Below are 15,306 nucleotides of genomic sequence, written 5' to 3'. Positions count from 1 at the left end.
AGGTCACAATACACACTGGACACCTTAAATGTATGCAGTGTTGCACGTCAGATGTACTCAGTACACAAATAAATAAATAAAAGTATGATGTTTCCCAAACAGAAGTGGTGCAAGAAAAGCAGAGGGAGGCCCTGATCGGTGTGGCTCAGTGGATAGAGCATTGGCCTGCGGACTGAAGGGTCCCAGGTTCGATTCCGTTCAAGGGCATGTACCTCGGTTGTGGGCACATCCCCAGTAGGGAGTGTGCAGGAGGCAGCTGATGGATGTTTCTATCTCTCTATCTCTCTCCCTTCGTCTCTGTAAAAAAAAAAATCAATAAAATATATTTTAAAAAAAAGAAAAGCAGAGGGAGGCCATCAGGGGTCAGGAGGGATCTCGCCCTCAATGTGTCCCTCGTTCCGTCCTTGCAGGTACCTGCAGAGCTGCAGCATTCCAGCTTTGAAGAGGAAGTGTATCTCCTGCACAAATACGACTTCATCCTCAGAAGAAGACCGACAGACCCACCAGGCCGATGATGCCCACGCCTTGCCAGGTAGCAGGAACGCCCTTCGTAGTTGGATAAAAAGTTACGGCAAAGCCACCCTTACTCTCTGTTTCTCTTTAATTTCCCAACTTCCATTATTTCATCGCAATCACAAATGACCCGAGTTTCTGGTCCTCTTTATGGCCCGGAGGTTATTTACGTTATAAATGTCTGGAAGCCATTTGGTCTTTAACATGCATTTCCTGTCGGGAGTTTTTCTTTTCACTGTCGGTCTCTCTCACCTCCCCAGCCGCGTCTCGGATTCCATCCATCCCTGCACCAGAAGTGCCCGCTAACCGACCGTCCACCGGTGCCAAGGGCGGAGCTGCGCGGACCGTGGCCAGGGCGCCGAGCCTGGGCTCCGGCATCAGCCAGTGCAGCTACAGCAGCACCATGGTCCACGCCCCGCCCCCGGAGCCAGGTACCACATCACCTTTGACCTCAGATACACGCCACACAGATAGGCTACTGTGAGAAAGTCGTTCGTACTGTTTATTTAGTAGCAGCTTCTCAACTTCTGGAGGCATCGTGTTCATGTTGGTTATCTGTGTACATATATTTTAGACTGTATTTCTTACGTCCCTCAACTAGAATTACTAATGCAGCTTAGGCCATGTTGTTTGACCTGGAAAGAAGGTTTCACACATGGACTGTAGTTGGCCTAAATGGGTCATATGTATGTGCAGGAAGTTCCGTGTGGGTCTGATCACGCTCCTTATTTAACAGTATAATGACTTGGTAAGTGACTTGGATGATGTCTTCTTATTCCTTTTTACGGCCTCCTATTCTTTTGACTTTTTTATTACTCATAACAATTTGGTGGGTGAAGAAATGGTGACATGTTAAATCAGGTTTTCGGATGAGCTCTAATTCATCTTTGCTAGTTGCGTGGTGTGTCATTCAGCACATGCTGAGCTTACCGTGTACACTGCCTGTCCTTAGTCCGCTGCAGAGAGTTAGCTCCTTGGAGCTCACGCCCCTTGGAGGTGGAGAGCGCAGTCCTGGCAGGCAGGCTGTGGTTGGTGGGAAAGACCGGAGACGGAACTGCTGTGGGATTAGGTGGCGTTGCTAATGAGCTAAAGATAGCCTGTTCATTTTTAAACCATATGAATACATTGCAGATTAAAAACTAAAGGGTAAAAAAGAAACATTTTGAAGAGTTCAGGGAAATAAAAAGATATTTACAATAAAAGCAAGATTTTAATCCTATATAATAAAACCCTAATATGCAAATTGACTGAACAGTGGAATGACCAGCAGAACGACCAGTCACTATGACGCGCACTGACCACCAGGGGGCAGACCAATGCAGGAGCTGCCCCCTGGTGGTCAGTGTGCTCCCACAGGGGGAGCGCTGCTCAGCCAGAAGCCGGGCTCATGGCTGGCGAGGGCAGTGGCGGTGGAGGGAGCCTCTCCCACCTCCACTGCAGGCGGGCGGTAAGGAGCGAGGGGTTCTGGACTGTGAGAGCCCCGGACTGCGAGAGGGCTCAGGCCGGGTTGAGGGGACACACACACACACCCCAGGGCACGACGTTTGTGCACCGGGCCTCTAGTTAATCTATAAGACTACACATGGAGTATTACAGTGATGTAAAGCACTTACACAGGCGTACAGAGTGTAAAGACAGGCAGAAAAAATAACAGTACGTGCTAGTTGATGATGTTTTTTATATTCCAGCTATTGTAACGTTTGTAAAACTTACCAAAAGGTCATTAAATTGGTGAAAATAAATGAATGCAATTACCATTAACCTCTCTTCTCCCACCTCAGCAGAACCGACTCCCGCCACCGAGGACGCCGCCCCCGCCTGCGAGCCCTGGGCGCCCGGCACCCAGCCGGCCCCGCTTGCCCCGCTGGCCGCAGAGGCGTTCCAGCGCGTGGGGCTCACCAAGGCCATGCTGTCGGCGCACACGCACAGGGCGGAGCAGGACTACGTGGACAGGTTCCGGGAGAAGATGCTGGCCTCACCCTACAGCTCCTACCTGCAGCACGGAGGCGGAGGCAGCGCCGCGCGCTCAGGTGGTCAAGGTAGCCAGCCTTTAAAACACACTCCATTGACCCACGGGCCCTCCGTTTACAGCCGTGTCCGTGTGGGGAGGACCGAGCAGGCGCTGGGGCAGTTCGTTCTGGAGCAGCGCTTCCGGCTGAGGGGCCTGTGCGGCAGCTTCTCTCCGGGGGTTCCTCACGGCACCCCTCTGTCCGCAGGCGCATCCTCTCCTGGGCGGGCCAGGTCTCCTGGGGGCAAGAAGGGGAAGCACAGGCGGAAGGAGCTGCGGGAGCCCCCGGGTGGCCAGTGTGCGGAGGACGCCTGCTGCCCCCCCTTCAGAGCGGACGCCCAGGACGCACGGCCCTGGGGCCTGTCCCCTGCCTCCCCTCTCCACGCCCCCGGCCTGGCGTTCCCAGCGGCGGCGGTGGCTCCCAGCCAGGCCCCTTACCTCGTGCCAGCGTTTCCCCTGCCCACCGTGGCCGCGTGGGGGCACGGTCCGCCTTTCCCAGGTGTGCCTTCACCTTACACGGAGACTCTCCTAACCATTGTGCTGCCTGACCCCTCTGTGTGCCCTCTGTTGGCACCATCGTTCTCCCCATACCTGCATTTGGGAGCAACAGGCCCTTCTGAAATGCCACCCTCAGTACCAGGAGCAGCTCCAGACGTGGAACCACCGCCTCCAGTCACCACCCAGCGGGGAGCTGGGCAGAGCTGGGAGACGCAGAGCGAAGGGCGCCCGGGCCCCAGCTCCAGGGGCAGCTCGCCGCTGCAGCTGGCCTTGCTGCAGGAAGACAGGCCCCCGTCCTGCGAGTCTGCAGAGCAGGTGAGGGGGTGGCCCGGAGGGAGCCTGTGCGTGACCCGGCTCCGGCACGCCGCTGCAGAGGGCCGGGCCAGAGGGTCTCACGCTGGGCGCAGCACAGGTGGCTGAGTGGGTGACCGCGTCACCTGTGGCGCAGGCTGAGCACTGGGCTCCAGAAACTTGCACTTTGTTTAAAGCGGAATGAGAAGCCGCTGCGTCCTGGTTTCTTAGAGGTGGTGTGGGGTTTCCCAAAGTGCTTTCAGATTTCCTATAGCAACTAAGTTTTTTCCCCTTTAAAATTTGACATCCCAGCGTCTAAAATGTGTGTGCTTACCTACAGCTGAGGTCTGGTCTGGTAAGACAGGAGTAAGCCACACTGACAAGACATGAGTCGAGCAATGCTATTTTTCGAGCACAGTTACAGGCTAACCGCCGTGTACAGAGCGGGTAGGAGGCTGTCAACATCCTCAGTGCAGCAGGCAGGTCCTGGTTTCACGTGTGTACATGGCGTTTTCAAAAATGAGGACTTTGGGGTCAGTTTCCTTTAACTTGTCCTCCCTTTCCCTAACGGGTTCTCGGATCACCAGGTGACGGTGAGGCAGGAGCCAGGACGAGCGTGAGCTTGCGCAGTTTTCTCACGCTTCCCTCCAAGGCCCAGCCCCCATCTTTACACATCAGATCAGGACAGCGAGCTCCGTGTAAAGCCTGGCGTCGGTGCGCTTGCCGGAACGCCAAGGCCAGGCGGGGCCCCGGCGAGCACAGCCTGGGCCACCGGACAAGCCAGGGCCACATCCCAGCCTGTCACCTGTCGGCTGGGTTCGCGTGGGCTCGTTATTTAACCTGTCTGCCTTTGCTGCTTATTTGGAAAACGGGAGGGTTAATGCTTCCCAGCTCACTCTGAGGATGAAATGAGTCGTACGGACAGAGTCCTCCCCGTGAGATCAAGATGCTGGGCCTCTGCTTTGTCCGCGTGACAGTCCTAGGGTTTGGGCACTGCCCAGAACACACAAAGTTCAACACGTCTTTTCTGAGTGACAGAAAGTCTTGGAGCACACACCCAGGTTCTGTGGCATGGGTTGGTGCTCAGAAATCAGGAGTGTCTCCAAAATTATATACAGAGGACCTTGGACCCCTCCTCAGGGCCAGCTGAACTGCTCAGCGTCTGTTACCCCTGGCATTTTATTCTGTTTAACGTGACGCTAAAGACCTCCCAGGTGTTGTGTAAAATGATGCTTGAGACGCTAACATGTTTTCTGTGTTCTGCCTCCCCAGCAGTGTGCTTCAGGCAGCAGCGGGAAGAACAGCCGTTTCTCTGCCAGGGACCCGTCCCCACCTGGACCTGGCTCTGCGGCCTCAGGTAGCGTCCAGGGGACACGGTCCTCGGGCTCCGCCATCCGGAGCTCACCGCTGAGGACGGGCTGTTGGGTGTCCGCACTGGAGTGGAAGTCCCGTGCGTGTCCTGTTTCCTTGGGAAAGCTTTATAGGGTGTATTTATTCACATGCAACAGAAGGCACCGCATTAGGGTAGCACGCGAGAATCCTGAGACACGTATTCTCAGCCCCCGGGAGAGTCCTGCGGCCTTGGGTCAGCCCTGCCCGGCCCACCTGCCCCCCGGGAGCGCTGTCCTCCCACGAGGCCGTGCAGATCGAGGCGCCCGCACACTCTCCGTCGGCGGCCTTCCCCGAGCACGCCCTGCGAGGCTCGCTCCGCCGGCCCCGTGGGTGGTTTGTTCCTTTCATGGCTGAGGAGCGTGACGCTGTGTGGATGCCCGCTCGCCGTGGTGGTGGCTGGGTTCCGGTTTGGGACTGAGTGCTGAGGTGAGCCTGTTAGTCTGCGTCCTGCGCGGACTTGCTTCCTTTGCTCGGGGGTAGGCGTCTAGAAAGGGGATTGCTAGCGAGGTCACGTGCACGGTGACCACAGGAAACTGCCCACTTTCCCAAAGTGGCTGCGCCGCTCTGCACGCCTGTCCCCACATGTGAGAGCGCCAGGCAGCACGCCTGGCCACTTGGGCCTTGTCCATCCCAAGTTCCCGCCGTCCCGTGGGTATGCAGTGACACCGCATGGTGGTTCTAATTTGCATTTGCCTGTTGGTTAATGGGGTTGAGTGTCTTTTAATGTGCCTTCTGTCATCATATGTGTTCTAGCCTCTTGCCCATTTGGGGGGAGGGGCAGTGTTACTTTCCTATTGAGCAGTAAGAATTCTGTTTATATTCTGGATACAAGTCCTCTATCAAATACTTGTTTTGCCAAGATTTCTCCCTGTGTGTGGCTTGCCTTTTCATTTTATTATCTTTTACTTTTAGCTTTATTTTGAAGAGCAAAATACTTCTTTAATTTTAATTAATTTCAGTTGATCAGGTTTTCTTCTTTTTTACTAATCCTCACTTAATGATATTTTTCCATTGATTCTTTTTAGAGAGTCACTAAGATAGTCTCTGTCTTGGAAGTTTTGTGGGGTGGCTTTTATAGTTAAGCTTGTGGTCCATTTTCAGCTACTTGTTATCTGTGCTGTGAGGTTAGGTCAATGCACCTGCCTTGCGTATGGCTGTCCAGTTGTTGCTGCCCCATTTGATGAAAAGACGAACCTTTCCCCCACGGAGTTACCAGGCACCTTTGTTGAAAATAGACTGGTTGGATGTTTGGGTCTGTTTCTGGCCCCTGCTCTGTTGGTCTTTACACCTCGCTTTGGGGTCATCCCTCATTCCTTTGATGCAGCTTTCAAGTAAGTCTTCAACGCTGGTGGGTTACGTCCTCCGACTTTATTCTTCTCTTCAAAATAATTCTGGGTATTGTAGGTCCTTTGTCCACATAAATTACAGAATCAGGTTCTTAGTTTCTACAAACAGCAAAAAACAAAGCCCCTCTGGGTTTTGATTAACACTGCCGGGTCGATAGGCTGGTGTTGGGCGGATTGTCACCTGCCAGGATTGAGTCCTCTGACCCAGGAGCATGGTGCCTTTCTTTTTTACGTAGGTCTTTAGTTTTTCTCAGCAATGTTTTTTATTTTCCATGTACAGATCTTACACATACATGTTTTGCTAAAATTACCCCTAAGGATTTCATATATTTGATGCTGTAGTGAATGACTTTTCTTTTTAAATATATTTTTATTGATTTCAGAGAGGAAGGGAGAGGGAGAGAGAGATAGAAACATCAATGATGAGAGAGATTCATTGATTGGATGCCTCCTGCACGCCCCGTACTGGGGATCGAACCCACAACCCAGGCATGTGCCCTTGACCGGAATCGAACCTGGGACCCTTCAGTCCGTAGGCCGACGCTCTATCCACTGAGCCAAGCCGGCCAGGGCCATTCTTTACACTTTTTAACATTTACTGAGACTTGTCGATGGTCCAGCACGTGGCCCAGCCTGGTCGGTGTTCCCGGTGCCCGCCGCTCTGAGTGGACTCCGGGCGGTGCGGGCTGGGGGCTGTAGGGGGCGGGCAGCCGCGGAATCCCACGGAATGAGGGCCCGTGGGGAGGAGGCCCTGGCAGGCGTGTTCTCACCTGTGCCGTGTCGGTTCTGGCTAGGAAGCAGTGACAGCAGCGCGCGTGTCTCTGGGGGTGAGGATGCTTCCGAAGTCGCCCCCGCTGGGCAGCAGCCTGGGGACGTGCGGGAGAGGGCCGCCTGCCCCCGCGCAGCCGAGGAGTCCGTGTGGAGCAGGATCGCGCAGACCCCGGAGCGCGTCCTCATGACCTACCAGGTGCCGGCGAGGTGAGCGGGCCGGCCGCTTCCTGAGGCTCCTGAGCGGCTCTCCGTGCGGTCAGTGCCGAGGCTGTGAGGTGTTTTAGACAGACCCTTGGGGCTGCGTTTGTAAATTCGTTCGTTTGAAGTCAAATGACGAACCATTTCTTGACCCAGTGGTCACGGCGGAGGCAGGAGGGTGGGGGGGGAGGGGGGACCACCAGGAGGGCGGGGGGGCGGGGGGAGGCAGGAGGACTGGGGGGAGTAGGCAGGAGGGCGGGGGGAGAAGGCAGGAGGGCGGGGGGGGGGTAGGAGGGCGGTGGGGCGTAGGAGGGCGGGGGGGGGGGGGTAGCAGGAGAGCCCGGGGAGGCAGGGGGAGGCAGTGCTCCGCAGGCGGCGTGGGGTCAGGGCTGTTCTTTTCCGAGGGGCTGTCTCCCCACATCCCCTGTGGAGGGCTGAGGGCGTCTCTCCTGGCGCCCCATCACACTGGGCAGCTGTCCCCCGAGCGGAGGTCTGGCCGCGGCCCGAGCGGAGGAGCGGGCGGGTGCTGAGCGCCTGTCACTCACAGCAATGGTGCCCAGCGCAGCAGGCAGAGCCGCTCTCGGGTGGCCAGCACCGGCCCCCTCGGGACCACGCTGGTGTGCCTCTGTCCCAGGGTTCCGGAAGTCGTCCTGCGGGAAGACCTGGAGAAGCTGGCCGGCATGCGGCAGCGGCAGCCGCGGTTTTCCCCCGGGCAGCGGGCGGAGCTGGCCAGGGCGCGGGCCTGGCCGCCGGGGCAGAGCCTCCCTGCGGGAGCGGACAGCACGTGAGCACGGGGCGGCCGGCTCCTGGGCAGGAGGGGGGGCACTGAGTGTGCGAGGCAGGACCCTCACCCGGCGTCAGGGCAGCCCTGAGGCCGCAGCCGCCGAGCAGCGGGTGGACGGGCCGCTGTCGGACGGCGAGGTGTCTCTGACGCAGGCGTCCTCCCGGGTGGCAGGTTGGGGGGCGCAGGGCCCTGCTCTGGGCTGGGCTGGACGGGGCCGCGCTGTCAGATCTGCACTCGTGTGCGTGCATCTTTGAAAAGAGTTCACACACAAGTGAGAACGTGAGCGGCCCAAACAGGACGCCTGGTTACCGGTGCCGAGAGGCCGGCTCTAGTGGTGGTGTGACAGTCGTGGGGGGTGATGTGTGAGGTCAGAACTTAGAACAAGGGAGTGACGGGAGGTGTCCAAAGTGTGCACTAAGGCTTAGGGATGGAACCAGTCACTGGAGTCCCCCCTTTCTAAGGAAGGGGTGCGAGCCTGCCTGTGCGGAGGGCCAGGTGCAGTCTCACCAGATGGCAGGGCGGGCTGGTCGCTGCCAGGGCCTTGTTCTCTTCAGTCCTGTCTCCCTGGTGCTGAGGAGAAGGGTCTGTGAGGAATGAGCCCCACAGCAGGTAAACAGGCTTTAAAGTTGCTGTCATTTACCTTCTGGTAAGAAGGAGCGAGCCATGTGGATGCTCGTGGACACGAGTGGGTGTGGGAACTAGACGCGGGCGCTGGGCCAGCATTTCGCTGCCTTAGACGCCAGCGGCGTTCCATCAATAACCTGCCCGCTGTTCTTCCTGGAGGGCTGTGCCTCCTGCAGGGACAGAGCCTCGGGCCGAGATGTGGGAGGAGCCTGCGGCCAGGACCCCGGAGGGCGGCAGCTGAGTGGCCGTGAGGTGCCGAGCACAGCCGCCCGGGACATCTCGGAACCCCTGACCTTAAATGACCGCGACCTTGTCCTTGAACGCTAGGGTTTTCCCTCCTGGCCTTTAATAGACATCACTTCTCCGGAGAGACTTTGTGTACAGCACCTTCTGCTCCCTGTTCCCGGAGTGTGAAAACGCAAAGGGGCTCTTTCTCTGGCTTAGCTGTCTCGGGCGGACAAGGAACGGCTTCGAAAAAGCTCTGTGTCCAGCAGTCAGGGACAGTGAGCACAGAGCTGCAGAGCCCCCCACCCGCAGCCTCGTCGCCTTGGCTCTGCTGTCACGTCAGTCGTTCCCGCCAGAAGATGCGGGAAGTCCCGCCCATGGCCGGGCCCCTCCTCGTGGCCCCTAAACTGTGTCCAGTCAACACAGGTGACGCTTCCCCGTAATCAGCACCAGACGCCCAGGGGGCTCCCAGCACACGCCCGTCCTGTTTGCCGATAGCACGTGCTGCCGCCGGTGCCCGGGTGCCCAGGTGCCCGGTTCCGAGGGGCATCTGAACCTTCATCCTCACACAGGCTCCCTCTCGGGGCTCCACCTGCCGCGGAACCCCGAGTCTCATCTGCAGAACCGACCCGCTGGCAGCGAGCTCCTTCCTGCGCCATTGAAGTCAGCTTTCGCACGTGTCGTTTTAGAACCAAAAGCTTCTGACTCAGTGGTATTTCCTCTTTAATGTCTATTTTTAAAATGATAGTAAAAAGTTTTGTAAAAATTAACATTGGTTTTATATGCGTCTGTTTAAATGCGTTTAAACCAAAACTACCAGTTCACGCTTGCTTTCCAGCTAATTTACACCAAAGGTCCGGCCTGCCCGAGGCCTGGCGCACTGCGTCTTGTTTGCCCCTAAACGGGTCAGTGGGGAGGGGGCTGCGCAGGGAGAACGGTCGTGGGGGCTCCTGTCGGGGGCTCCTGTCGGGCGGGCGCAGCGCCTGCGGGACCCGGGCTCCCTGCAGCCAAGCCGAGCCGGGTCTGCTCCCAGCGGCTGTGTCCCCGGCTCAGCCAGCTCCCTGCTCCTGAGGGAAGTGGCGGGTCCTGCTCAGACGGGGATGGCGCACGGCTCCCTCCATGCAGATCAGGAGGAGGCAGGAGACGGCGGAGTCACGCGCTTGCTTTCCTTGGGGTTGTTGTGTTTGTGTGTTTGTATCTCTTATTTCATTTTAGGAAAACACTTCCTCCTCCTCCCGAGTTTTATAGTTTTTATAAAATGCGTCCTGGTGATATTAGGAGAATCCACCTGCTGGGCCTCGGTCTCAATCCCCGAGGCTTAGCCTCTGCAAAGTCGCGTTTCCTGGAAGGTGATTCTGTCCTTTACGGTGTCAGAACCCTTTCCAGATGCTTCCTGTGACATTCTTGGAATTTTTTAATGTGAAGCAGTTCCATGCAAATATGCCTGCTTTGTGAACGGAGAACCCTGATGTTCTACTCCATCTTGATTGCTAAGTGATTTCTGAAGCCCTTGCTGCATTGGGCAAGGTGAGTGGTATTTTTGATTTTTGCCCTTGGTGAGAAATACCAAATTTTTTAAATTAATCACCCCGGATATTGTGCACCAATAGAGTCCTGTGCCTTCCGGTCAGAGCGGACACGCAGCCGTCAGGGCCGCGCTGCACTGCGTGTGCGTGTCTTAAACCTGCGTCCCATGGCGCGAGCCCGTTCCACTCCTTCGGACGTGGGCTGTGCCTGAGCCCGCTGCCTCCCTGCCTTACTGCGTGCACGTCTCCCGGAGGGCACGCCCCGGAGCTTGACCTGAAACTGGGCTCGTTGTGGGCAGATTCCTCTGCATCTGGACCGGTTTGGACCCGTGGGTCAGCCGGTGCCCGTGGAGGCTGGCGGTGAGCGTGGGGGCGTGAGGAGGGCGGCGTGACCACTCCCCACGGCCGCCCCCGCCCCTTGGTCCTGCGGGTTTAGGACTTCTGTGTTGGTGACTCGAGAAATTGCTGATGAAAATGTGTGTCGTAGGCTTCGATGTTTACATAAACGTTGCCCAGGAGGCTGTGTTTCCTTGGAGGAGGTCGGGGTTTATGAAAAACGGAAGTGCTGTGTGAATGGAACCGCTTTGCCATTAAGTGACATTTCACTGTGATTCACCAGGTCAGCGTAATCCGAGTGAACTTCTGCTTCGGCTGAATTTACAATTAGCTGTGTGAATAGCTTGTGTTTCATAGTTGTCAATATTTTAATCGGGGGTCTTTTTTAAGTGGGAACAGTAAATAAACTACATGTAAAGCTTGAAGAGCGGCAGGCCTTCACCCTGAGTCTGTGTCGGTGGGGACGTGGCCCAGACGAGCTGGTTTCTCAGCAGGGTTTGCGTTGTGGGGGCGTGAACGTATGGGGGTGTGAGCTGTGGGGCGTGAGGGTATGGGGGTGTGAGCTGTGGGGGTGTGAGCTGTGGGTGTGGGGGTATGAGCTGTGAGGGGGTGGGGGTGTGAGCTGTGGGGTGTGAGCTGTGAGGGGCTGGGGGTGTGGGCTGTGGGGGTGTGAGCTGTGGGGTGTGAGCTGTGGGGGTGTGAGCTATGGGGGTGTGAGCTGTGGGGGTGTGAGGTGTGGGGGTGTGAGCTATAGGGGTGTGGGGGTGTGGGCTGTGGGGGTGTGAGCTGTGGGGGTGTGGGGGTGTGAGCTGTGAGCTGTGGGGGTGTGAGCTGTGGGGTGTGAGCTGTGGGGGTGTGAGCTATGGGGGTGTGAGCTGTGGGGGTGTGAGCTATGGGGGTGTGAGCTGTGGGGGTGTGAGCTATGGGGGTGTGGGGGTGTGAGCTGTGGGGGTGTGAGCTGGGGTGTGAGCTGTGGGGGTGTGAGCTGTGGGGGTGTGAGCTGTGGGGGTGTGAGCTGTGGGGGTGTGAGCTGTGGGCTGTGGGGGTGTGAGCTGTGGGGGGGTGAGCTGTGGGGGTGTGAGCACATGTGCACGATCGGCGTTTCCCAGTCCTTACACAGGAGGCGTCGGTCGGTCTGAATCTGTGCCCACGTGGTTAATACTAATATCAGTGCCGAGTTTATAAAGTCGGTTACCAAGTGACTCCAGTGAACCCGTATCTCACCAAGTCTGTGTCACTGGTGGCAGCAAAATCTCAGAATTAAAACAGGAACCGAGCCTGAAACCAACAGGACTCCCCAGCCGTGCGCCTTCGTCACCAGCAGCAGGACGCGCAGAGGAAGGGTCCCGGAGAAGGGCGCTGGGGTGCGCGGGCCGCCCCCGGGGAAGGCTCCCGCCAGGTGCCCAGGTGCCCCTGTGGTGGGGACAGGCTCGGACGCGGACCCTGTCCGCAGAGCCCGTCTGTCCGGACAGCGGCCCGTGTGGCCACAGGGAGGGTGGAGAGCTGTGTGCAGTGAACGCCCTTCTCTCCGGGATCAGAACTATGGAGGCGGCTCGTGGCTCCAAGCTCTGTTCAGTGAGTGAGTCTGGGTGCCGCTTCAGCGCCAGCCCCATGTTCCCACAGCGGCCGAGCGTGTAGATCTGTCCTCAGTGAGGCCGGGAGGCTGGCGGGCTATGCTCAGTGCTCTGTGCTCTCGCTGTGTTTGCGGGATTGGGGGCGGTTCGGGCTGCCCCTCCCAGTGGTGGGGGGTGAGTGCAGGGCTCGGGGCGCTGAGGCTGTCAGCTCCTTCTGGAAGGCACCTCGGGCTCCCCGTGCTCGCACGCCTGGCTGCGGTTCCGTTTCCGGAGGTGAGTCGGAGAAGACAGGGTCCTGCACGCCAGGCTGTTTCTTCCCCCGCGCCCCCCCAGGTTTTCCCAGTTCAGCACGTGGTCAGCGAAGGGCAGGGTAGAGCACGTGACCCTCCCCCCACCCTCACCCCCAGCCTCAGGGCACTCAGACGGTCTGAGCCCGTGGCCTGCCTCCCTCCCGGGATTTTCCAAGTAGAGATGTGGGTCTTGTAAGTACCGTATTTTCTGGCGTATAAGACGACTGGGCGTATAAGACGACCCTCAACTTTTCAGTTAAAATATAGAGTTTGGGATATACCCGCCCTATAAGATGACACCTGGCGCATAAGACGACCCCCGACTTTTGAGAAGATTTTCCTGGGTTAAAAAGTCATCTTATACGCCGGAAAATATGGTAATAACTTATTTATGTTGTTTTTAAGGGCTGAGAGGACCTGGTAGCTAAGATGATGTAGTTTATTTAAATGATTTGCAGTTTAACTATTTTAACTACCTTCCTTTTAGGACTTTTTCTTAGCATTTGCTTCCATTCATTTATTAGCTTTACTTTTACATTTTCAGGCAATTTTTTAAGAAGTCGAGGGAAAGGAGAGCTAGAGGTTTTAGAATGTTTATAGACCAATAACCACCGATGATATTTGCAAAACATAGAGGATTTATTTTCCGAACGACAGCGGACAGGGTCCCGTCAGCCTGGCGTTGCCTCTGCCGCTTCCAGACCAGGCGTCTGGTGGTGATCTTCGGAGCCGGTTGGCTCCGAGTGGACCTGCCGGCGTCCTCGCTTCAGACGCAGTATTTCCAGAAGCACTCGGAGGGGTGCCCGCGCTTCCCACGCTGCTCCCTGATTCGGGCCAAAAGGCGATTCAGTGAAACGCCGGGGCCTTGTCCCGAGGAAGCCTGAAGCCAAAACCAGACAGACAAACAGACGGGTCATCAGTGAGTGAGAAGGAACGGGGTCCAGACGGGAGGCCTTTCCTCTTGCTCTCGGGGACGTAACTGCAGTCGGAGCCGGGCGCGTGGGCTCTAACCCGGGGCCCGTCCAGTGTGCGCGGCCCTAGGGCTGCCGCGCGTCTCCCTGCACCCTCGTCCACCTGTTTCTGTTTAAATAACCCGTCAGTAACACGTTCCGGACATGCGGGGTCTTCTGTGTAAAGCAGATCTTATTTGGCTGGAAATTAACTTCTTGGACCCTGGTTTCGGGGGGTATTTTATTCTAAATTTTCACCAATTAGAGTCTTTAACCAGAATCCTTCTGTTGGGAAGAATATAAACATATGGATGATGACTTCTAATTAGTCACAGGTAGAAGCCACCCCATCCCCTTCAGAGTCACCCCAGGAGGGACCCCAGGGTCTACCCCGGGGGGGCTCAGGTGGCGTGCCGTCCCTGGGACCAAGTGCCCCTGAGTAAGTTTGTACAAGGATGTTAACGGGACTGCACGGAACAAGCTGCTTCTGGTCAGAGTGTCTGGGAAAGGCCTGGGTAACGTGAAGCGAGCTTCTCGGGAATCCCGGGCCTTCCGTGTGCCCTCGTGCAGGGATCGGCCAGCACAGGAGCGGAGCTGGGACGGTGCTCGGCACCGCGGACCGGCTCAGGGGACTGGGGTCCCCAGAAAGCCTGTTAGGGAACACTGATTCAGAGTTGGGGTGGGAGATGATCAGATTCAGATTTCTCTCTGAGCATTCAAGCCCTCCATTCATTGTCCTCATTTCTAACCACTCGGTGTCATCCATCTTCCCCGTCACACAGTCTCCCTGCCGCCCCCACGGACCTCCCCGCTCTACGCGCACGTCCACCTCCGTCTGCGCGTCCTTCCTCTTAGACGTTACACTCAGCGCTTTTCGGAGCTCCGTCTGCGGCAGTGTCTCCCCCTGCCCCCGCCCCCGGGGACCCTGGGAGCTGCAGGCTGGGACTCCTCGGTGCTGGGGGTGGGGTCGGGTGTCAACATCTCTCACCTCTTTAGACCTCACTCACAGCCACTCACCGTTCCCGTGTTTCCTCTCGGGTTATACACGTTGGTGCCGGGATCTGGAAAACAATATTGTGAAACGTTCATCCTCAGATCTGTTGCTTCCGTTTCACGCTGGTCTTAAGTAAAACACAGGCTAGAACATTCCTAGCGCATGTCTCGGTTCTGGCCTTCCTTTCCCCACCGCAGGGGTACGCACCTGACGGCAGGTAAGCCCACACCCTGTTCTCTCACAGGCACTGCATTGTCCTCAACAACTTAGAGGTCAGTAGTTCATCACAAATATTTGATAACAGACTCCTTCCTGTTAAACAATGCCTATTGAAAGTCCCCGTTCTTTCCAGAAGGTTCTGGGCACTGGAGCAATGCCTGGAGAGGTCACGGGGAAGCACAGGACCTTGGTTATTGTCCTTCTCGTCCTGGCGCGTCAAGGACCTGCCTCGGTTACCGCTGGGAGGCCCGGCGCCCGGCGCTGAACAGTCCCTCGGTCAAGTTTCTTCTTCCAGCAGCACTTGCTGACCCCAGGTCTCCGTCACACTCGGTCATTCTCCCGCTCTTTCAGAGTTTCTCGTTCTTGCTGTTTGTCATTGGTGATCTCTGATCACCGATCTCGGGTGTTACCATTGTCACTAGGGTGCCGCACACCACACACACGTAAATGGTGACTCAGATGTGTGTGATGGCTGCTCCACCCACCAGCCGTCCCGTCTTCCCCTCCTCCTCAGGCCTCCCTGTTCCCTGAGACACAGCGACACTGAAGTTAGGCCAGTGGGTAACCCACGGCGGCCTCGAGGGTTCAAGTGAGCGGAAGAGGAGCCATCGCTCCCTTTAAACCGAAAGCTGCGCTGAGTGAGGAAGGCATGATGGAAGCTGAGGCAGGCCGGAAACTAGGCTGATGGAGCCGTTTAGCCAGGTCGTGAACGCAAAGGGGAAGTTTTGTTTGTTTTTTTGTGAATCCTCACCTAAGGGTGTTTTTTC

General features: G+C 57.0%; 1 protein-coding gene across 16 annotated transcripts in view; it reads left to right on the top strand.

The window, feature by feature from the left end:
• PER3 (period circadian regulator 3) overlaps positions 1-14,277 on the top strand; it is a 47,812-nt gene extending 33,535 nt beyond the window's left edge. For 6 of the 16 annotated variants that reach the window (XM_079777265.1, XM_079777257.1, XM_079777266.1 and 3 more), the window contains 8 exons: positions 411-532; positions 774-944; positions 2,295-2,552; positions 2,730-3,334; positions 4,583-4,667; positions 6,843-7,026; positions 7,652-7,801; positions 8,585-9,543. In XM_079777265.1, the coding sequence (XP_079633391.1) occupies positions 411-532; positions 774-944; positions 2,295-2,552; positions 2,730-3,334; positions 4,583-4,667; positions 6,843-7,026; positions 7,652-7,801; positions 8,585-8,666 (1,657 nt within the window). In that variant the 3' untranslated portion in view covers positions 8,667-9,543. Of the gene's footprint in view, positions 1-410; positions 533-773; positions 945-2,294; positions 2,553-2,729; positions 3,335-4,582; positions 4,668-6,842; positions 7,168-7,651; positions 7,802-8,584; positions 9,544-14,108 lie in introns of those variants that run through there. The other 10 variants (XM_079777267.1, XM_079777268.1, XR_013813789.1 and 7 more) reach the window with 10 other exon arrangements.
• Positions 14,278-15,306: the final 1,029 nt, after the last annotated feature.

The sequence above is a fragment of the Cnephaeus nilssonii genome, assembly GCF_951640355.1.
Source record: "Cnephaeus nilssonii genome assembly, chromosome: 7".
NCBI classification, from domain to species: domain Eukaryota; kingdom Metazoa; phylum Chordata; class Mammalia; order Chiroptera; family Vespertilionidae; genus Cnephaeus; species Cnephaeus nilssonii.
The sequence above is the reverse complement of the archived record's forward strand: the minus strand, read 5'-3'. Positions and strand labels throughout refer to the sequence as shown.